This window comes from Cryptomeria japonica, chromosome 10 (genome assembly GCF_030272615.1).
Source record: "Cryptomeria japonica chromosome 10, Sugi_1.0, whole genome shotgun sequence".
Lineage (NCBI taxonomy): Eukaryota > Viridiplantae > Streptophyta > Pinopsida > Cupressales > Cupressaceae > Cryptomeria > Cryptomeria japonica.
Window position 1 is genome coordinate 87,237,951 of NC_081414.1, and position 24,850 is coordinate 87,262,800.

General features: G+C 38.9%; 1 protein-coding gene across 2 annotated transcripts in view; it reads left to right on the top strand.

Moving 5' to 3' along the window:
- The window catches only part of LOC131031523 (GDP-Man:Man(3)GlcNAc(2)-PP-Dol alpha-1,2-mannosyltransferase), a 116,278-nt gene extending 91,633 nt beyond the window's left edge, over positions 1-24,645 (top strand). For both annotated transcript variants that reach the window (XM_057962658.2, XM_057962659.2), the window contains 2 exons: positions 23,795-23,904; positions 24,149-24,645. In XM_057962658.2, the coding sequence (XP_057818641.1) occupies positions 23,795-23,904; positions 24,149-24,387 (349 nt within the window). In that variant the 3' untranslated portion in view covers positions 24,388-24,645. The remainder of the gene's footprint in view (positions 1-23,794; positions 23,905-24,148) is intronic.
- The last annotated feature ends 205 nt before the right edge of the window (positions 24,646-24,850 follow it).

The following is a 24,850-nucleotide window of genomic DNA, read 5'->3' on the forward strand; positions in this document are numbered from 1 at the left end:
CTCCGAGAGCACCTATTTTTCCAAATCAACCGACTGCTGCCACAAATCAGGGCCCAAGTACTAAACCGTCTAGCAATGAAGAAATTACCAGACTAGGCCAGTTGGTGGCAGATGAATTCAGGAAGGTCAAAATCAGTTTGTCCTTTGCTGAGCTAATGAAGGTTTCTGAGGTCAGGGATATGGTCTTGGGCAGGCTTAGGGAGCCCTCACCTGTTCAATCCAAAGGGACCGATGAGAACTCGAGACAAAGAGTGCCACCAGAGCAACCCCAGAAGGTCAGTAATGAAGTAAGAGGATCAACAAATCCTAGGGGTGCAACAGTGAATTACGTTGCACAACCAGAATTCTCAAATGATCAGCCCATGGAGACTGGTTTTGGAGTGAGTGCACGGGGAAGAACTTAGGATATTTCAATCATGAACAATGATACAGTCCCATCAGAACCTACTATCAATTTGTTCACCGAAAAGCTAGAACCCCCACCTTTCCTACTAACGCTTAGAATCTTTGGTAAGAATCTGCATAATTGTCTCATAGATTCAGGGGCTTCAGCTAATGTTATGCCTCTATCCGTATGCACTGCTTTAGGCCTAACCCCCACCAAGACTAATCGAAAAGTGACTCAATTAGATAAGTCTGAAGTAATTGTGGTGGGTGAGTTGAATAATATTCACATGCAGTTGACAGCAGATCCGCGCATCCAGATGTATATTGATATCCAGGTAGTGGACATTCCAGGAGCATATGGCATGTTGCTTAGCCGAGATTGGACCCGCGTCCTTAACGGTTGGCTGCATTCCAGTTTCACCCATATGTGGCTGCCATGGAGAGGTGTAGCGAACCAAATCCGAATTGAGTCTAAGCCCAGGCTTAAATTGATGATTACCGAATATAACCAGACCAATGAGAACCTATTTCTAGAATCCAATATGGGCACTTATAGGGCTGACGTAGGCTCAACAAACGAAGTTTTGTTGGTGCAATGCTCCAATCCAGTTCAAAATCTAGAAGGAATTATAGAAAATTATGATAAGGTGATGCCATCACAAGAAGAAAATGAGCTGTTCAGCAGTTTTAAAAACTTTTTTCTGTAGATACGCAGAACAAATGCAACATTTAGATTGCCAAAGTTCTATTAAGGACTTGCTTCTATCCAACTGGTGCAGAGTCCACACTACTGCCCATTCTGAAATAACATGTTCATTATGCAGACTAGCACTAAATCAGGTATGTAAGAGACATTCAGAGGTGCTAGAAGCCCATACTCTTAGCCAAGAAGATACCGCTTCCCCTGAAATTCCTGAAAAGAGGGCCCCTAAGCAAGAAAAGAATGAAATGATGAGCCCAGAGGTCGCAGCCGATACGGTTACCAACCGAAATCAGACTTGGACATTAAGGTTTGATGGTTCGAAGTCCAAGCGAGGAGCTGGAGCAGGAGTAGAACTGATAAGTCCTACCGGTGAAACCTATTTGGTCGCCTACAGACTACAGTTTCATTGTACTAACAACATAGCGGAGTATGGATCTTTGGTCCATGGCTTGCTGCTAGCCTTTAAAAAGGGAGCTTAGATCCTACATTGTTTTGGGGATTCAGAGGTGGTAGTCCGACAAGTTAGAAGGCAATACACATGTCATGATAAGAGACTCAGTGTTTATCGCAACCGTGTGTGGGATATAATCGATAGTTTTGATGCTTTCAACATCAAAACTATCTTCCGATCATAGAATCAGGTTGCTAATTCATTGGCACAGGCCGCAAGTTCATTAGAACCCTTGTCAATGTAAAGTTTAAAGAAATTCACAGATGAGTTGACATCAGTCCCATCTATTCCGGACAATGTCACTAATTTTCAGGTGTTTGATGATGATAGGCACATCATTGACTTCATCACAAGCTCCGATGTGTTTGTAGCACAAATTATTGATGAGGAAGAACCTCAGGAAGCCGAGATCAACATCGAAGGGGTCTTGAACCTCAAGACAAACACTATTCCCAGAGGTATGGCACAACTGGAAAGGATCTTTGACTGGGACCAGCTCAAGTCCCGCATGGAAGGTACTTCCGAAGGAGGCGCCTGTGATAGGATTAACATTGGCACAAGAAAATCAAAAGAATGTGTTAATTGGGAAGGTATGTACATCTCAAGAAAGGGATGGGATCCTCAAGAACATGAGGGAATTCCCGGATATCATTGCTTGGGGATACGAGGATCGTAAGACTTATGATACTTCAGTAATAACTCATACTATACCCCTAAAGCCAAACTCAAAGCCTTTCAGACATAGACAACGACCAGTAAATGCCCTCCTCGAGCCTTTGATCTATCAAGAAGTGAAAAAGTTGCTGGCTGCTCGCATTATCTTTCCGGTTCAACATTCTACTTGGGTGGCTAACTTAGTTCCCATAAGGAAAAAGAGCGGTGAAATCAGATTGTGTAGACCTCTGCAACATGAACAGAGCATCAGAGAAGGACAACTACCCGCTACCTTCGCTAGATGAAGTCCTGCAGATGGTCAATGGATCCCAGATGATGTCTTTTCTAGATGGATATTCCGGGTACAACCAGGTAATGGTTGAGTATGAAAATCGGCTGGGTTGAGTATGAAGATCGGCTAAAGACCACATTCACCACCAAGTGGGGAGTGTTTGCTTATAGAAGAATGCCTTTTGGTCTGATCAACGCAGGAGCAACATTTCAGCGTGCCATGGACATTGCCTTTAAGGACCTTGCAGGTCGGTGCATCATTATCTATATGGATGACTTGACGGTATTCTCCAAGCAAAGAGAAGACCATGTGAGTGATCTGCGAAAAGTTTTTCAGCGCTGTCGCCAGTTCGGGATATCTCTAAATCCCAAAAAGTGTATGTTTGGCGTGACTGAAGGTAAGCTTCTCGGTCATGTTATTTCAGAAAAGGGGATCTCAATTGATCCTAATAGAATCGAAGCCATACTGCAAATTAATCCCCCCGCAACCAAAAAGGAACTAAAGTCATACTTCGGGAAGATAAATTTTGTCAGAAAATTTATAACCGGATTTACAAAAATAGTTCGCCTGCTCAACGACATGCTCAAGAAAGATGCTAAGATAGAGTGGACCCTAGTAACCAGAAAGGCGTTTGAGGAGATCAAACAAGCTATTGTCCAGGCACCGGTTTTGGTAAGCCCAGACTACCAAAGGCCGTTCTACATATATTCTTTCGCTTTCGAACACACCTGTGCAACAATTTTAACTCAGCGAAAGGAGGAAGAGGGAGAACACCCAATAGCATTCATGAGCACCCAGTTGAAAGACGCCGAGTTGAGATATCCAAATATTGAGAAGCAAGCTTACGCATTAGTCAAAGCTATTAAGAAGTTCCAGCATTATATACTAAGGAGTAAGATATACGCCATAGTGCCTGATGTTGCTGTGAAGACATTGTTGATGCAGAATGAGCTGGGCGAAAGGAGTAGTAAGTGGGTGACCATTATCCAAGAATATGACATTGAGATTCAGCCCATGAAACTAGGAAGAGGTCAGGCTCTGACACAGACTCTCGCATCAAAATGCTCAGGAATTGTACATCAGCAGTACCTAATTGAACAAGTCTCGCCAGATGAGTGGTATGATGACAAAACCTTTTATCTCCTCAATAAAAAATGTCCATCACACCTCAATCCAGTGCAGAAAAGGGCTTTGAGGATGAAGAGCAGTCATTTCATGCTGCAAGGTGCAGTCTTGTACCGAAGAAACCACAAAGGGATCTACCTAAGGTGCGTAAATAGAGATGAGGCATGCCAAATCATAGAGCAGTTCCATGCTAAGTATGGAACAAGTCATGGGTCAGGCTTGGCAACAGTCCACCAAATCCTCATGGTAGGCTATTATTGGCCTACCCTATTCAGAGACACCCATGAACACGTAAGGACTTGCCATATTTGCCAAGTAGTCGCAACCAAGGAGCAAACCCCAGCTATGCCACTTCGGCTAGTCATAGAGGTAAAACCATTCGGCCAATGGGCTCTCGACTTCATAGGTATGATCAACCCACCCTCCTCTGTGCAACACAGGTACATTCTAACCGCTTCTGATTATTGTACGAGGTGGTCTGAAGCTCAATCATTAAAGCATTGCAAAGCTAATGCTGTTATCAAATTTTTAGAAGAAAACATTATTACACGCTTTGGTTGTCCTCATGCTTTAGTTTGTGATAACGGTTTTGCATTTGCATCATTAAAAATTTCTAACTGGGCTTTTGATTATGGGATAACTTTAAAGTTTTCATCAAATTACTATCCCCAAGGTAACGGTTTGGTTGAGTCCACCAACAAAAACCTGTTGCAAGTAATCAAGAAACTTCTTGACAAGAATCCAAAAGATTGGCATACCCAACTCCGATTTGCCCTTTGGGCAGACCGTACTAGATGTAAGTCCGCCATCGGAACTTCACCGTACCATTTGGTATTTGGCCTCAACCCTATTTTTCCCATACAATTAAGAATACCAACCCTGCAATTCATGAAGGAATATCTAGGAATCGATAACACTATAGAGGCCAGGTTGTCCCAACTGCTGTATTTGGAAGAAAAAAGAGACAACGCTATAGATAATTTTGCTAAACACCAAGAAGTGGTCAAGCGTTGGTTTGATAGAAGGGCAAAAGTAAAAGCCTTCCACATTTCTGACCTCGTCCTTTGCTGGGACAGCACATGAGCGGAAAGGAGAGCACGACAAGTTTGATAATTTGTGGCTCGATCTTTTCCAAATTTCTGAAATTTTGGGAGAAAATGCATTCCGACTAAGGACCCTAACAGGTGAGGACGTTCCCTTGCCTGTAAACAGTCAATTCCTCAAACATTACTTCCAGCATTAGGTTTCTTCGAAACCTTTCCCTTGTATATAATAGGATAGCTTTTCCGTTTTCCTGTTTTAGTTTAGTTTATTTCCTGTTTTGTTTTGGGACCCCTGTCAATTTCGAAAGGAAGCTTGCGTGCTATGTGCAACGTTAGGTGCAATGTTAGAATTTTGTAACCTTTTACTTCTAGGATCTTAGTTCGGGCAGGACACTTGATTATTGGAGCGCCCCATGATGAGGTCGGATTGATCTATATAGCTTTTCTCTGCAAGATCTTGTTTTTGTCAAAACCCATCCTCGACATCGTGATTACTGCACAAACACATTTTTAAAATCACATACAATTAGTTGTTAGTCAAAGGGACACTACGTCAATGATAAGGTCCGAAGCTCTGCTTCAGCGACCACTGTTATGTCATGTCCCTCGAATAAATAAATAAACCATGAAAATAACAATGACATAATATTAATTATTTTTTATATTAATATTCTAATTTGAGGATTAATATAAATAATTAATATTGTTAACTTATTTTGTTAACGCATTTTGAATAATGGTAGTTCATAAAACTACTTCGACAGTGAATAAAATGGCATGGTGCAAGCTTTTGAGGCATGCCCGGAGAAGAAGAATCGTAACTGGTGTAGGGGTGATTGCACACCGTAAAGCACTTGAGCCTTTTGTTAGCCATTGGCTGGCCTACTGGTCTCGTGGTATGGAGAAGAGACGACATAACCGGTGCAGAGTGTTGTCCATGGAAGGTTCGTGGTATACGCAGCGGATAGGAGTGAGCAAACACGCAGAGTTTAAGCTATCGCGAGGGGATTGGAGCCGCAGTAAATGTATTACTCTCCTGTATAAGAAGTTTCCGCACAACATCGTGACCATCTGGCAATCTGAACGGGTTGAAGGTTGAAACAAAGTTCCACAGTGGGGTGTCGCACTAACGTCGCCGCCAAGTCACGGGAATCTCCACAGTGGGGTAGCGTGGTAATGGAGCCACGCGGGAGTTGGAGCAAAAAGGAGACATCGTGACTGAGAAAATAACATTCTGGATACCGTAAAACTCAGTAAAAGCAATTGATAGCAGTCATTTTCAAGTAAATTCAAGGGAGGTTCTGCATTTTCTTGGAGTTATCTATTTCGTGTTAATGGTATGTGAAGTTTTGCAACAACAATCACAGTTATGCCATCGCCATCAGGTGCACCACAATTAATAATTCTCTTCCTTGCTTTGTTTATGGAATGTTTAATATCTGAGAATTATAATTGTCCATATCTGCTATATACTCAATATGAGTTGGGATATTGTGTGTTTAATATACAAGGAAGATCTGAAAATTAAAGCTGTATGAAACTTTCATTCTCACTGGTTGTGCTGTAAGTAAGAATCCGTTTAATATTGAACAAGTACCTGTTAGGGAATTTTACATGTTACGCTCAATCCTGTGTAGGCTTCACTGCCTACTATGCCAAAAAACAAAAAGAAGAAAGAAGAGAAAAGAATCAAGAGTAAGACGCTTAGAAATCAACTTGATATCAAGCATAAAATTGGCAAATAGGAATGCAGGCATCTCTGCCAGTAATGAACAAAGTAGAACTTTCTTACCGGAAACAGAGCAATCTCTATGAGCTAACAGGCGATAACTCCGCCGGGGCTATGAACACTTGCTGGCAGTGGGGCTCTATCCAGGTTGCTTTTGAAGTATCAGCTCGCTGGGCAACTTGACATAGTGAAACATTGATGCCTCAACTCTTTCTAAGCTGGAATGAACTTCACTTGCACACACTGGTTAATCTGATTTTCGCGTGATTCAATTTGACCCTTAGCATTATCTCGTTTTGAAAGCCTTTTCTCCTTTTTTCGTCTAAATTGTGGTGGTTAACCGAGATTCTGGGTTCGCTTCGGACTTGCGTCCCCGAAATGACTGGAAGCATTTCTCCAGCAGAGTCACCATTTGTTGTGCGTTGCACATGCTCCCTGTCATCGATAGGATCCCCCTCTCTTTTAAGTCTTTTTTGCCTTCGCCTTGTTGAGTTCTCCCTGGTGCAGCCGAAACGTCCTGAGCATCCAAATCAGACATCCCTCACAGAGGCGAAAAGATGAAATATCAGTATCAGAGGGGAGGATTGAGGGAATCAAAGGTTCAAAGCGTATGGGAAAATGTAGTTGATACTGACCTAGGCCACATTGATATTCAAGATTTCAGACAGAGTATTCTCCCCTAACGCCTATGGCAGGCCTAGGCGGATGATGGAAAGTGGTATCGCCCAGGCAGTAGGATTTCCCCCATTAGTGCAGAATTATGAGCTAGTTGTAGAGGCTGCCCGACATTACCAACCAAACTCTAGATTGGTGCTCCTTGAGAATATGGTCCTAGCTGACTTCACTCCTGAGGCCATTGGCGACGCATTTGACATCCCCTTCCCGAACAACCCTATAGCAACAACTATAGATGAAGCGCAAGTGGCATATGATATGAACCCTGCCAAATGCAGGGCATTAATAAATGAGGAATGGTACAAGGAGAGAAGACCTCCAAGCATCATAATTGGGAAAAAGACCCCTAGAAGCGACTTTCACAATGAGCATGGAGATATGGTCACATTGCTCAGCAGGGTTATGGGACTCCCCCAATCTAACTTCTTCGAAAACTGGATGTTCTACTTTACAGAGCAGGTCTTCGTCGGGAAATCCAAGTTCGACTGGGCCCAGATCATAAGTGACAACATCCATACCCAGTTGGTCGAACTTGAGGAGAAAAAGTACTTTACCATGACATCGTATCTAGTCTATATGTTCGCCTGAAACTAGCCACTGCCAGGTTTAATCATGAAGGGTGAAATTGGGAACGAGCCCAATCAGGTGAAGGTGTACGATTGCTATCCACAATTACATTGCCAGGACATAGCTCAAAGGGAAAATAACAACCCTGCTTATGCAATTGGCCAGTATGAGCGTGTCAATGACGCCTTCACAATGCGCCTAGTCAGGCTGATGCAAGGGGGATTACACATAAGGCTCTCAGAGCAAGCTACCATTTTGGTACAGAGGTATGGCGCCTGGTTCAATCAGTTCCCAAGATTCTCCTATATCTGAATAGTTGTCTTTGAAGGCGCTCCTTTCCAACTTCTACGATATCCAACCGACAAAATAGTTATTCCGGAAGTTGCAAGGCAGGCATGTCCGGCGAACAGTTTACTCAGAGACAAGAAGCAGTTTGGATTCGCCTTCCCTATGATTTTAGGTAACCTCGATGTCCATTTAAAGAATCCAGCTCATGTCGAAGAATCCCTTGTTGAGTTAGCCTCCTATGGCCTACAAGAGCATTTCCTAAGGAAATGTTTTGATCATGACAATTTGGCGAAGAGAGCCTACGGCAGGCACTATAGAGCAAAGGAGTCAATTGAAAATTATTGGAAGAATTGTTCTGATGACTATGAGGTCCGACGGCGCGAGTATTCAAGGCTAAGTGTGCAACAAATGTGACTTTATGAATACCGTCGGGTCTCAGATCAGTTAACGGATTCTAGAAATTGCTTACAAGTCCGAAAGTTTGAGGCAGTAAGACATCTCTTGCCAGGCATCGATTGGTCATAGGATCCAATCACTGATTTTGAGGCAGTTATGGCAGCCCCAGGAAGGTACACTGATCAGTGGTTACACCAGCAGATTGAGTGGCTAATTCATGAGGGAGTCCAGTTCACCTACCATATGATAGGTAGCCTTGATTCTCAGTCCTCTGAAGATGAGGGAACCTCGAGTGCACCAAAGGAAGAGGTTGAAAAGCCCGAAAAAAGGAAGAAAGCTAAAGCCAGCAGAGGGACTTAGACATCTAAAAGGACAAGAAGGGAGAAGATCCCTATTAGGAGACCGAAGGTCACTTCATCATCAAAAGACCCCAGTTCATCTGATGATGTAATTGAACTTGATTATATACCTGCTCCGCCTTCCCAGAGCGATGTTGATGCATTCGGAGCTGATGATCCTCCTGCACAAGACCGGCTAAATACAGAGGTGAGGGTCATTGAGTCTGGCGAACCTGAGAATCAAGTTGAGGAAGGAGAAATTCCGTCCACTCAAGGGGTTGATGTGCAAGAACCCACCCAAAGGAGCCGCCATGAACTGCAACTGCACTATACCAGCAAGGATGACTCCACTGTTGAAGGAGAGCAAAAGACGGATGAGACCCGCGAGCCTGATAGAACTGAAGAACAACCATCACATGGAGATACCAGATAGTTATTTAGCGAAGTAGGAGAGAATTCAGCTGCAAGCAAAGGACTTGACACCTCCTCCACTCCTCTTGTAACAAATCAGCTACAAATATGCAATGAACCAGCTGAAAGCATTAAGGAGCAGAGTGGAAATTTAACCATAGCATCAGGGCAGACTATACCTCAAGATTGGTTAATTGCTCGAGCTCAGCGAAAGGCAGCCACCAAGCCACCCATCGACTTGGAGGACATTTTCTCGCGCATAGGGGAAGCAAAGTCCAAAGGGAAGAAAAAGCCTAAAGCCTATTCTCGAATAACCAAGGATGAACAAAGGAACTGTACCTTCCATATCGCCACCCCACCCGTCGATAAGCCAGCAAATCAAGTTACACTCGCTGATTATAGCATCACAATCATCCTAATCAGACGAGCCACCAAGGAGCAGGAAAGGGAGGAGTTCAAGGACTCCGTGCAAAACATGCTCAGGCAACTCGAAGAGATAACTGCTGAGAAAGACATATATCGAGTTCGTGCTGAGCAAGCTGAGGGGTACATTGGTCACCTATTGAGACCATTACATAATGCCCTCGAATCCTATGTTCCCCCAACAACATTGGCGCAAAGGACCACCACAGAGTTTGAAGGAGTACGAGATACCGCCATGGCCGTTAGGGAATGGATTCAAAACATTAAGGAAAGAGGAGAGCAAATCTTCAAGGATCTGCGCGAAATGGCCCTCCATAGGGAATCCACTATTATCAAAATGTGCAAGTTAAGGAAGGAGTGCTATAACACTCATGAGGCGATTGCAAGGGCATTGCCCCTCATTAGGGTTCTATTTTGGACCTGCTCTCAAATCCCCACTATTGATATTATCCTAAATCCTTATGATGTCAATACCTTCAAGGAATGGTATTGGACCCTCAACATGAAGAACGACATGAAGGATAATATCAATAAAATGCGGGATAAGTTTGATGACACTTTATCAAATGTGAAGGATCTTGGTGAAAGGATCCTCAAATCAATGGTTCCCGGTTGGAAAAATAGTATGGAAGATAATGAGGAATGAATAGTATGGATCAAAGATGTAAATATCTTAATCGGCAATAAATCGTTTGGCCAAAAATTTTAAAAAAATCGGGAATCGGGAAAAAATCGGGAAAAAATCGGGAATAAATCGGCAAAATTATCGAACATTTGAAAATATATAATTTTTTAAAATATTCTAAAAAAAACATGTATACACTAAATTTATAGAACACAATAGCATATTACTGGTTTCCATCATATATAAATCATAGTTTGAGACTTTGAGTCAAATACATACCATATGGCATATAGCAAAGTGATATACCAAAAAAACAAGTTCAAGTTCTAAATAGTAAATACGATTGAGTCAAATCCATATTGTAGAGCCTAGACCACAAAACAATTCAGTGAAGTTTGAATACATATTAAGTTCATGGTTTCATATCATTGAAAACTGTAAATCATAGATTGCGTTTGCGACTAAAGCTCAAAAAACTCTGTTGCCGCTGAGTGGGTGCTGAAGTAGATGGTGTTGCAGCAGCAGGTGCTGCTGCTTCAATATCCTCAACCGGTGATGAATTTGCCTCTTCTGGATCAACAAACTCATCTCTCGCCTCCTCACGTTCTACCACCTGTGCCGCCCATTCAGCTGCCTCCCTCTCCATCTCATATAACTGAGCGTCAGTGATAAATGCATCCACATCAATATCACCAGTAGCACCATCAGGTTCAGCAATCCAATCTGCTGTGTATGGATCAATCTCATCAATGTCAAGTGCGTCATATGAATTGTTCCCTTGTCCCCTCTTTTCATGCAGTCGAAGGTTGTACTGCACATATACAAGGTCATTCAAGTGCTTCTGAGTCAACCTATTGCACTTTTTTGTGTGAATGGCCTCAAAGACACTCCAGTTGCACTCACAACCAGAAGCACTACAAGGCTGAGATAATATGCGGATTGCAAGCTTTTGAAGATTAGGCGTCGTGGCGCCATAATCTTCCCACCACAGATCTGCAAGCATACAAATTGGCATTTATAACTTGGTAAATATTTTTATAAACTTAAAGATTGAAATAAATGGTAAAGTTAAACCGTAAAATAGATTTAAGAGCACATTTTTTTTTACCTGGCAACAGGGTGTCTCTCTTACGAATACCAATAGGTGAAGAAAACAATGCCCCATCTCCCTTCTTGTACCTCTGCAACTCATCAACAATGAGGTCTTGAATATTTTCATCAGGAACCAACCTCTGGATACATGTGTCAAGGCCAAGTCGAACCTCCTGATCTATTTTGAAACTGCGGGAGTAAAAGAACTTGGGGTTCAAATAGTAGGCAGCAGCATGGATATGTTGGTAGAGTTGTCGGTTCCACCTTCGATCAATTATGCGCCATATGGGTTCATATTTAGTCCTCTCTGACCCATACAAGTGCTGAATTGCCTCTTTGGCCTTATCCATGGCCTCATATAGATACCCTATGGGTCTTTTATCCCCATCCACCATCCGTAGAAACCCTCACCAACGGTTCTGACAACTAGACATGATAAATTTAACAAAAATCAGCAATGTGTAATATTAGAAAATTAAAACATATATCATCAATTGAAATTTGAACTTTGAACACTTACATTGATGATCTCCTCCATGAATTTGCAAATCTATCATCAAAAACAGCCTTCACGACCTTCTCTGCTTTAGGCTTCCTACAATAAGGGCTTTGCGACCATCTTTCACTCACAAACATCCTCTTCAGGTTGGGCAATGCACGTAATATGCTCTGTAAGTTGAGGAAATTCGTGGCAAAACGTGTGACTCCTGAACGCACAAGATCCTTACCATCAATGTGTTGTCTCATAAGCTCCAAGACCCATGTGTGGTTGTAGATGTACTTTGTGATTTCCCTTCCATCTTCAACCACATTCTTCACCCAACTAAGTTTCCCTATGTCCTCGAGGAGTAAATCAAGGCAATGAGCAGCACAAGGGCTCCAAAATAATGACGGATGCCTAGCCTGTAGAAGTTTACCCGTTGCCACATATGTAGCTGCATTATCGGTCACAACCAGAACAACATTCTGCACTCCCACTTCGGTCACCACCTCATCCAACATGTTGCACAAGGTTTTTGCATTCTTCACTTGATCTGAGGCATCAATCGATTTTAAAAATACCACCTGTCCCCCTGAAGCAACTAGAAAGTTTATGAGTGTCCTATTCCTACTATCCGTCCACCCATCAGATAAAATGGTGCAGCCATTCCTTTCCCAATTCCTCCTTTATTGTTCCACCAGCTGATGTGTGTTTTGGACCTCATCTTGCATTAATGGCCCACTCAACTCATAACGACTTGGGGACTTGAACCTCTTACTAGAAATGGTCAATCCATTGACCATTTGCTTCCAATATGGACACTCAATAATACTAAACAGAATATTGTTGTAAATCCAAAATCTAGCCACTGCCGCTCTTGTCTGCTGATGCACTCCCTTATTCCATGAAGTACCTAACAATCCAGGGTGCGCACCAGGAGTGTTACGAGGAATGAAAAACCCAGATGTATTGCTGCCCACCCCAAAATTTTCTGACTCTGTAGAACTGATATTTCTCACTGGGGCTGTCATTGCCTCTGCTGTCCTCTTTTTTTCTGTTTTCTTTTGCTCAAATTTTGAAAGTTTTGCTTTTGCCTCCCTTTGAACCTCTTCACGACAATTGTCACATACCGTAATATTTTGTCCTCTGATCTGTGCAAGGTGAATTTTGAGTCGGTATATTCCACCGGTCATAGTTTTCCTGCAATGGTTACAAATAACCTCTCCTGCCACTGTACCTGGTGTGCCATGTTTCCACATAGGACCCCTCTTTCTACCACCACCTCTAGTTGTAGAAGCCATTGTCTTTTATAAAAATTCGAAAGAAACCTAGCAAAAGAGACCAAACATGGATCAATATATGCCATTAAGAAAAAAATGCTGGTCTTTCTTTACCTGATATTGGAATGGCATGAAAAGTCTAGACTCTACACATTACAGACACTCTGAAATATACAGTTATTGAGAAGAAACTAGCAAACGATCTGTTTTAGTTTGTTTTTAAAAACAATTACAAATTTACAACATCTTCAAAAGACAATTATTCTTAATTTCTTACATTTTCACGGTTCACCTTTATTCCTGAATCCTTGGTTTAGTTCATAGGCATTGGTTCTTAAATTGTGGCTCTGGGTCTAACTTCTAGCATAAATTTTTAATCTTGTGTTCTTGAAGAAAAAAGGAAATGAAAATGTGAAACATGAGTTATATTGCCTGATTTACAAGGTTTATTGTTGTATAATATAAAATTATAAATCACAAGGTTTACTGTAAATCATGTAATACAATTCGAAGGTTATGTGAAACAGGAGTTGTGTAATTCTAAATTCTAATTACTAATTACTAATTATAATATACTGTTTACAAGGTTTTGAACTTTTGATTGGTTGTGTTTACTTTTGAATATATCTCGTTCAGCGTACAGGGGAAGGAGATTTTATCGTTCACAGTTCACAGTCCACAAATTACCTAATTTTCTTTTTAATTGATTGCAAACTAATATATGATAATTTATTAATTATTAATGATAATAGATATATCATTTTTTTTAAAATTCTGTAAAATATAGCTAAACAATTTCAGAGCAAAATATTACACAACTGTGTGATATAGACTCAGTTGATAATGATAATAGATATATCATTTTTTTTAAATTCTGTAAAATATAGCTCAACTGTGTGATATAGACTCAGTTATCAAAAGTTAAAAGTAAAACTTCAGAAGACATGGCATAATATTTGTTGATGTTCAACTTCACAAGGGCAAATCGAGCCAAACCTGGAAGTCGCGATTGTAAGGGATGTCAGCCTCAGGTATCGGCCGTTGGGGAAGAGGGAAGTCGCGGAGCCGGAAGTCGAGCCGCAGTCACGTGTGCCGCAGTCGTGTGTTTTCTGAGGCCGAAAGAAAACCCTTTTCTCTTCATTCCGCGTGACCCTTTTTACCTTTTAGGGTACGCGGCTTTTAAAAAAAATTCTTTTTTCTTTATGCTGATTGCCGAGTTTCTAGGTTTTAATCGCGATTTTTTGCGAATAAATCGCATGCGATTTAAATGGCGATTAAATCGTTCTGCCAAATGACTTGCGATAAATCGCGATTTGCACGATATTTTAGCGATATTTACATCCTTGGTATGGATTAAGTGAATGAATGTTAAAATTCTGAATTTATGTTTAATAGCATGAAAATCTAGTTTTCCTTGAAGATTGCATTGGATTTTTACAAACATTGTGCTTAAATCGCTGATAATGTTAAATTTGGTTATTTGGAGGTTTCTGTCTGTTTTTCCTGAACATGTTATCTTAGTTAATTAATCAGATTTTCTATATCTCTTTTCCCTATCCCTCTTTTTCCCCTTTTTTAACCAAGAAGAAACCACAATCCAACTGAGTTAGTATCGATCCAATTGAAATCAACCGATAATAAGACTGTTAGAATTTTAGGGAACTCACCCGAAAGTTGTTCACCTAACCGTAAGTCCCCTTTGTGTTCCCTGCAAAACACATCAAACCACTAAAGTTATCCTGTAGTCAAGACCTGACAAAAGAAACATTGAGGTAATCCCCTTTGATCAAACAAAAAACAGCATTAGGGATTTCCTTATTTCAAGAGAGGATAGGATGCTTAGTATTCTATTTTGCGTTGGCCGGATGGAACCGTAGCGATGCGATTTCAGACACGTCAACGCATAACTAGGAGAAAAGGAAAGATATATGCCTATGTATATATGCATGTGTAGAATTATACACACATACATATACAAATATTTATATGTATATATCTATATATATGAACATATAAAAGAATGCATGAATACCAGAATCAAATCTACCTCAAATAATGACTTAAGGGTGGAAGCAGAAAAGAATAAAAGCTTATGAATATAGATATTAAACTATATATATATATATATATATTCTATATTTATATATACAAAGTGACTAGCAACGAGCCAAAGATCGAAGAAAGGGAAAGCTAAAACTATGAGCTAATATCTATACGTTTATATATAAAAGTCTACATGTATGTATATTAACAAATAGACCTCTGACAATGCAACATACACAAATTTAACTGACCATGAGGACTTTATACTTGAACCACTATGGAGTGCATAAATTGTTTTAAGAGCTCTGAGGCTCTCAAAACCAGGTTATTCAATCTCCAATCCGGGGTCTTGCTCAATCTTAAGGCATTGATTGTTATTGCAGAGTCCCCTTCAATTTCCAACTTCTTCATACCTAAGTCTTTACAGAGTACGAGGCCTTCAGTAAGTGACTCTAATTCTGCGTCATTATTAGAGGAAATCCCTATAGGTTTTGAGAATCTTGCTACAACCGATCCATACCACAAATGAATCACTTCCCCTATTCTTGCAATTCCTGAGTTGCCTCTCGATGCCCCATTAAAGTTAAGTTTAAACCAGCCTTTGGCTGGAGGAGACCACCTGCAAGTTTTCCTAAGATTTGTAGTTTTGTTCCCTCTTGAATCGAAAAAGGGGGGAATGATGAGACCTTGCCAATTTTTCCTAATTTTCTCATCCCTTGGTGTGAAAGGAAGATTGTTGAAGTTCCCACTACTTAATTTACAATTGGCAACTTCAATTATAGAGGCTTCTATTTGGTTCCACAGCTGTTCGATTAGCATAGACATATCCTTAAAAATTCTCCTATTCCTCTCCTTCCATATTTCCCACAAGAGGATCAATGGGGAGATAATCCATAGTAAACCAAAAAGACTCGATCTAAGATAAGTAGGCCATCCTAACAAGAGTTCTAGCAGAAGGTTGGGGAGAACTGTAAGCCAATTTAGTTTGTTGATCAACCTCGTCCAACATAAATTAGTGAAATTGCAATTGAGTAATAGATGATCAATCGTTTCTTCTGCATTGAGGCAAAGAGGACACCTGCTAGGACCAGCATAACCTAACTTTTTAAACCAATCCGTGGTCAGAATTCTCTTTTGCATTGCTACCCACAAGAAAAGCCCCGCTTTCGGAAGGCATAGTTTGTCCCAGCATAAGGAAATAGGTAACTCTGTTTTGTTAGGGTAGAGTCTGTTATAAAAGAAATTATATCCATCCTTGACATTGTATTCTCTTGACAAGGTCTTGGACCAAATTAGAGCATCAGATTTTTTTGCTAAACGTGATCTATCTTTGGTCTAATATTTCCTTAAGTTTATTATATTCCTCTTTTTGTAATCTCAATTCAGCTAAAGCTTTCCACCTCCAACCTAGAGCAGGGTCCTCAGGATTACTAACAATGTAGTCAACCACAAATCTACCAACCTTTGTCTCCAGTGTATCCTTCAAAATCTGATCATTCAAAACAATTTGGGCCACACTATTAAAAAGATATTAAAATTTCATCAAAATTGGACCTATGGGGAAAATTGATCCCTATTTGGATTAAAAATCCAATTAAAAATAATTAAAAATTTTCAAAAATACACATTGGGGAAATTCAACCCATGTCTGGATAAAAATCCGAACAAAATTTCAATCATAAATTGCACAAAATTGCCTTCAAGGGAAATTTGACCCAAGTCTGGAGTCAAAATCCCAACAAAAATCATCACTTTGGCCAAAAAAACACTCTGGGGAAAATCGACCCCAGTCTGGATAGCAATTCGGACTTAAAAATCTTGAATTTGCACCTGGTGGAAATTCGCACCAAGTTTGGAATCATTATCCGCACTAAAATCCACAAAAAGTCATCATGAAAAGCTTTGGTGGAAAATTGATAGTCATCAGGAATCCTCACTTAAGTCATCCGCAACTTCATCCACACTCCCTAGGGGAAATTCGAAGGTAGTCAGGAAAATTCCCAACACTTGGACAAAATTTAATCATCCTGGTGGAAAATTGCCCCTAGTTTGGATTTTGAATGGGGGAAAAATAAGGCATGTCTGGATTCCAAGGGAAATCCATGTCCAGTTTGGATTTTGAGTGGGGAAAATCATGGGTAGTCAGGAATATGAGGGGAAAAACCTCTAGTCTAGAATTTTGACCCTTAGAATATGGATTTTCATCTGGAAAATGATGATTTTTCCACTCAAAACCACTAGGAAACTTCAAAACTCAATAAAACTCATTTGGACTTAGGCAAATTCACCAAAAATTTGAGCGAAACACAAGGAAACCTATCGGGATAAAGTGCAAAATCAAATTGAATAACTTCCTAGGAGTAAGAAAACAACTCCAAAAAGTCCTAAAACACCTTAGCACTTTAAAATCACCGACGAGGACGTTCAAAAACACGTTAATGCTCAAAAGGTTTACACTTAGACAAAATTAGGATCATTTAAAATTTCAACTTTACGCGCTTGATCCTATAACTTCAAAAACCCTAAATGACAAATAGTCATGATCAAAGATCCGAGACTCGGGCATGGGAAATCAAAACTGCCCATTATGTTGCCAAAACCCTAAACTAACCAACGTGGAAAGCAGGAAAGAGGGGGTCCCCGTTTGTAATGGGGCGGTGTGTGAAAAGGTCACAACAGGACTCATTTGCCACCTCCCAATAACCATTTGTTTGTCTCTACCTGAGTTTGTTTGCCACATGTTTGGCATTTTCCAAGTACCACAACTCCCACCTAATTTGGTTATTTGGGAGTTATTATTCCTCTTGGAATTATGTGCCCACATTTTTGCATATAATCGACACTCACCTCTCTCTTATGAGATAATTCAGAGCTAACTCAGATGAGTTCATATCAGCTCAATCAGTACAAGGGAGTGCTGATCCATATTGTATCATTTGGAGTGTGATAATATCATTATTTTGTTATTGCACCATATTCCAGCATTTCATCCCCTATGTTGCTCTCGTGTAGAAGGTTGATCTTGGTTTTGAAGGTGATACTAGGAGATTGAGTCTATTCGTGACTCTAACATGTAGGTTATGTCAACCTCAGACTCTTTGAGATCTTTCTATGAAAGAATGGGCTCAATTGGTTTCTTGGGTCGTAAGTTACGGCCTTTGAAAGTTAAGCTCCCACATCATGCACTTTTTTTATCCCTCCAAGTGATCATATTTCTAAGTTCGTGAATACTTTATAATAAATCGAGTACTTTAATTGTTACGAGATTTCAATTGTTTTATTACCATACTTGTTTATTATTCTAAAACAATTGAACCCCAAATACATAGGATTCTTGTTTTTAAAAGAAATATGCCACTCTCCCGCTAGCATAATTAATGACACACAACAGTAACTAATAAAACTAGAAACCCAAAGTAACCAAATTGCTCAAGTTACTAAACAATTATATTTAGTTACCTTACTCTCAAGAAAAAATGGCCTAATAATCATTGCCCATCCTCTACAAGTTCAAATAAGTTTTGAGAGTTAATTGCAACCCAAGTTCACTTAGATATGGTTCCATTAAGTCTAAAATTCTAAAAATACTAAATAAAACACTAAAATATAAATTTGAGGCCTTAGTTGAATAAGTCTCGAAAAAATATTAGAAAAACCTTCAATTAGAGCATTTAGGTTATGTCAATCTTGAACTCTTTGAGATCTTTGTCTAAAATAATGGGTGTAATTGGTTTCTTGGGTCAAAAGATATGGCCTTTGAAAGTTATGCTCTCACATCATGCGTTGTCTTATCCCTTTGAGTGATGGTATTTCTAAGTATGGGAATACTTTGTAATAAGTCCACTATTTTAATTGGTATTATGGTTTGAAGTACTTGCTTTGCAACAATTTAATTATATTTTAATTGATTTAATACCATATTTGTATTTGCATTTCAGTGTCGATATTCATTTCATTCTCCGCCTCGTCTTTTGCTTCACAAAGTCTCATTTTTTAGATATGTGGGTTTGGGTGCACAATCTACTTTGCGTGGGCTTGAGTAACAACTAATATTTTGTTACATCTCTGTCCATCAATTATATTGATGTGTGCCTTCTGGTTTGAATAATTAACATCATCATTATTTGTAAGTCCACACCATTTACAATGTACTTTTGTTTTGTTTTGGTTTCTATAGTGGTCCCATGCAAATGCCTCTATTCAATACATTGTTGACATTATACTGTGGGACAAAATTTGAAGTCGTATTGCATCTGACTTTTCCTTCTTCCTTTTCGATTCTAATAGCCATCTGGAGATGTGTTCTTGTTTTGCTGCAGATTTGATGGAGAGGACTCTCTCCTTGTGTACTCTTTACTTTTCAAATTATAGGGACAATTTTTAATTGATGCAAAAGTTGGCATATATCATATAATATCTTTTTAGGACAATTAATTTCGGTGTGAACTTCAAGTTTACAATTGCACACCAAAATTCTGTATCTTCTTTTGTGTCCTTAAATTCATTCTTTCATCTATCTTTGCATGTCCCTTAATGGCTTGTATCACTTTAATCAAAATCCTCTTCGCTTTCTTTGATAGGCCAAACATCTTACTTTTATCTCTATGTCGATGGCCCAATTGTGTGCCATCTTAGATGATGAGGGAGGAACTATCATCATTTTCTTATGAAGTGAGGGTGTCAACTCTTCTATAAACCATCATTTCTTTAGTTCATCTATTGGTTCCTTTTCCAACCAGTCGAGTAACTCCTTGAGCCGCTTGTTGTAGGCTTGAACATTCTCATGCTTACTTTCTGGAGTATGATATATTTCAATGTAGATTTCATTATCATCCCTTAATAATTGAACTCTTGTTCAAATGCTTTCTTTAGTCTCTCCTATGTTGCTTTCTCAGTTTTAGGAATGCCTCATAACAATCTATCGCTACTCCCCATAATGTGGCTGCAAAACACCTTAACTGATATCTTTGGTTCATTTGTCCATTCACCATCCATATTGTAATTCAGGTGTTGTAATGTCTTACAGGATCTTTAGATCCATCTCCTCTAAATTTAGGCAGTTTCTACCTCTCGACAATATGATTTGTTGGAGTGATCACCATTGTTTTATTTGGGTGTAGTGCTTGAAATCTTTTCCTTAGGAAGTTATTTTCAGGACATTCCTTTGCTCCTTGGGGCACTTTTGAACACAATCAAATCCTTGAACTTTGTAGAGATCTTAGTAGTTTGGACACCATTACATCCACTTTTAAACTCTCTTCTTGCCACCCCAATTGTCAATCCATGTGTCTTAGGCATGGGTTTGTCTTCCTCTTCAATGAGCAATTCTTTGATGCCTTAAAGATCGCTCTTGCATGCTTATTAATCTTCGTTTGCGAGAAAGTCCTCTACTTCTATTTTACTCTCAGTGAATACAGTTATTTCACTCATCTGAAATTGGTTTGTAAGATCAAAGTGTGCTTCTTTAATTAAGGGAAGATGTCTATTTATCTCTACCCATTCTTCCTCCATATGCTTGTTCATAGTGGCTTGAACGTTTAGTTGTCTTTTCTTTCAACTATAGCTCCGAGTTACACTCTGACTCTAGTTTCTACTTCCAGTTGGGCTTCAGCTTTAAATTTGCACTATGGAGTCGCCTTGGCTACTTCCTGTTATCTACTCTGTTCTCTTTGCTCCACTAACCTCAAAGATTGTTTGATCTCTTCCTCCTAACCATGTTGTAGTCTCTTCTTGCCTTTGTTGGTGTGCAAGGGCGTTAAGGCAATGATGCCAATGTTTACTCCTTTATTTGATATGATTGGTACATACATAAAATGAATATAAAGAACAATGCATACAAGATAGATTAACAAAAGTATATCTTTATTCATATGAATTTCTCAACCAGAACTAGACTAGGGATGATTAGCCAAGGATCAGGATACTTTCTTTGACTACAAGGAACCTATTTAAATAATCTGATGATTGTTAAGCAAAACATATTTGTCGACAACTATTAATAACAGCTCTTAACAACTACCCATAAGGATGAGTAAATCAAACATAGTGGGATACAAACAACTTAATGAAATATTTTAAAGTCATTTTACGCCAATTACATGAGTGTTTGATCTGAATTTAGTAAGCAATTCAATTAACAATACAAGGTATGTGGAAACTTGTGAGTATTGTGAGAAAAATGGACAGTTGCAGAACTTGAAATAAGAATTATAAGCATCAAAAGTCCCTATTAGATTATCCAAACTGAGTTTTAAACATCTATTTGGAATCCTGAAAGTCTCCAGATTCCAACAAATGTGAAATGAAGAGTTTTTGGAGAATAAAACAACAAACAAATTACAAATTAAAATAAAAACTATGAAATTAGATGCCCCAACTTGGCGGGATCATAACTCCCTGCTCGGTGCTTGGAATTCGAAACCGCTTACACTGTGGGAAAGGTCTCCAAGAGATCTAACTTCAGTCCCTTAACACCAACCATGCCTTCGGCTATTGACTTAATCCCTTAACGAAAATTTCAAACTCAAATTCTGCTCCGAAGACCCCTGAAAATGTGATTTACCAGAACCTAGAAAATACTGAAAAATTAGATTTTCAGTTTTTCTCAATTCTGTCATCTCCGGACTGTTCTGGGACTTCCTCGGACTGCTCTGGATCAGCGTTTCTCTTCTATCCCAAGGTCTGTTTTTTTTGTTTCAGTTGATTGAATTGATCAAGTTTGATATCCGAAATAACCTTAGGATGAGCAATAAAAAGGAACTTGTCTTTCAAACTTTGAGTTATCATCAGGGAGGATTCAATCAAAGTGTCGTTGGATCATGGTTAATGATTTAATGTTTCAAAATCTTAGGATTGACATATCATCATGCTGGGATATTAGTGAATTCATGGCATTAAGGGTTTAACTGCTAAGGAGTCGTCAAGTTTTAGTGCTCTCCAAAAGAATCACAAACTTCAAAAAGTTACAAGCACTCACCTGTTTCAATGTGAAAGATTGCCTCACTGCTTCAAGGTCACTCATGCAATTTCCTATTTTTAGTATTGGATATATTTGACAGTCATTATTCTATACAACATTTGTTTACAGGCAATGAATATTAGCCTATATTAGGCTTTGATATTTTATAAATTGTTTGAGAATCAGTTTTCCTTAAAAGTAGTTTTCTTTCCATAGTTTTTGTAGATAGGGATATGATAGCTCCAAAGTGGCATTTCTTTGGGATATTTCATTGTTATTCTTAAATCCTTAAAATGATTTTTTATTGTAAGTCCATAAATAAATGCTGTGGGCACATAAACTCTCAACGATAGTTGAAGTCAGGCTTATGCTGCAAAGGCTGTTATACAGTTGAAGTCATTGTAACTGTGATTGTGTGGTTGTAGTTTCATGAAGAAAATTGACAGGAAATTACATCTTATCAAACTTAGTATTGGAAAAATCCTTTATAAATTGTAGCTTTCCATTTAGTTGTTTATTTCATGAAATCGTGTATTCATTCATTTGATTCTTTCTTGTTGATGTAGATCTGCTGGCATCTATTTTAACCATTTAGTATACATTTGTTTGAGTTTTCGCTTTAAAATCTTGTTGCCACCAAATACTGGTCTTTGCTACAGATAGTAGGAAGTTGAGTTTTCTCTTTCATACTTGATAATTTATCTTCCTTATTTGAAAATCCCACTGTAGGAATTGACAATCAAGAGTTTCGCACATGCATTTGGGGCAAAAAATAGTCAATTAGTAATTTACACTAACGCAAAAATCCCCATTTAAATCTTGTCTAGTGTGTTTACTTGTAAATTTTGTTTATAGTTTTAGTCAAGGGATAGTCTTGGGTTTAGTTTGGTCTTAGGGAGCTTACCCTCTTAATCTGAAGAACAGTTTGTTTTGTTTGGTCTTAAAAGAGATATATTAAAACACTAACCGTTTCAACTGCAATATGTCTATAGATTCTTTCTTAAGTTTCTAGCTCTGCATAGAATGCATTCACATGCTTGATTCTAGTAGTCTATTTATTAGCATTGTTTTCTGCAATCTAGCTTTTCTGCAAGTACCTTAAAAATGGTCTTACCTTCTGATGAGGAAGTTTTGGACCGGATAAAAGTATCATTTTCAGAAAATTGATTCAAACATCGCCTTTTCAATTGAAAAATATCTTGTCAATGACATGAAAAGGTGGGTGGGTTTATGCTGTTAGTGATACAAGTTATTTTACCAAGTCTCTATAGATACATTATATTTGTTAGTGGACATGAACCTTGGCATAGATAAGTTATACTCTTGTTATAGGATATTATGATCAAATGGCAATACATAAAACTTGAAAAAAGTGAACAAGTGCTTTAAAGTCACATACATATTCTATAACCGGAGTTTACAAAAACCATGTGTATTTGCAGGTTGAAATATCTACCATTTTTTGAGGAGGACCATAGCTCTGATTCATGGTCTCTAAAGGATTGAAGGGCATTGAATCATATTTTGTATATAGGAACTTAGACCTGTTTCTACTTTATCTTGTTCATTCATTTATGCTTTCTCAAGATGGTACCCCCGGAATCATGATTTATCTGAAAACTTTCTGTTTGAACTAATATTCAGTACATTGCAGCAAAAACCAGCCATTAGCAGAATTAGCTCCACCCCAAACCAGACCCTGGATTTATTACAAAAGGAAGATGAAATGACAACAGTTTTAATTATATTATATTATATTGTATTCTCGATTTCACTCCAGTCAAAATGAATGAATCTATTCTCAGATCTTGACATGGATTTTATGTCACTCAGAAATCTGGTGGATCTCCTTGGGATGGCCATCTCTGGGCTTCATTCAATGACAGATGAACATTTTGGCATAAGTGTTGTAGAGTACATGGCAGCTGGTGCGGTTCCAATTGGTATGTATGGCCTTTTTCATGCTAACATTGTTTAGCAATCATAGTTTTATTTATTATCAATACATGCCCACGACTGCTTGCACATCGCGAAAGTAATTACTAATACAAAGGAGTAAGAAAGTAGCTGTATTATCTCTTCTAGTAATTTTTGGTTGTAAGTAAATAAATTTATGGTTTCTTCTAATAACCCAGGTTATGTTTTCATGTTTACAATCTCATTATTCATGTGCCTGCCTTCTGCCAGCTCATAACTCTGCAGGACCAAAGATGGACATTGTTTTAGATGAAGATGGGCAAAAGACTGGGTTTTTAGCCACTAGTGTAGATGAATTTGCCGATGCAATATATGCTCTTATGAGAATGCCAGAGAAAGAGCGCTTAAAAATTGCTGCAGCTGCCAGAAGACGTGCATCTAGATTTTCCGAAGAGAGATTTTATCATGATTTTAAGGCTGCAATGCATTCGTTGTTGAGTGAATTATGAGACAGGATTGGTTTCTCAAGAAATAAGCATCGAATATATAGTCTCCTATAGAGGGAATTCAGTTGTGTATCAAGAAGCTTGAAGGTTATATGTAATGATGTTACATAGGTTATATGTAACAGCGTTGACTGCAAGACAACGCTGTTTGTAGGACTATTCTGAAACTGACCCAAAGTTGGCCCTGTTTCCCAACTTCGTTTGTATATCATGAAGGGTAAGTTCACTGCATCTTCTTATTTAGTTTTTGATTTTTCTGTATTTGACTAGATGTCTGCCCCTTGTGCACAATCTGGTTTTAAGAGATGCTTAGCAGGGTACCTTACGTAAAAAAGGGACATTCTATCATTCATTATTTTACTAAATATTTCCTGTGATCGAGCTCTATGGTAAATTGAGGGTTGCCAATAAAAATGAACCCGCTTAGATTGAACTATGAATTTTGATCAACACAATATTAGATATT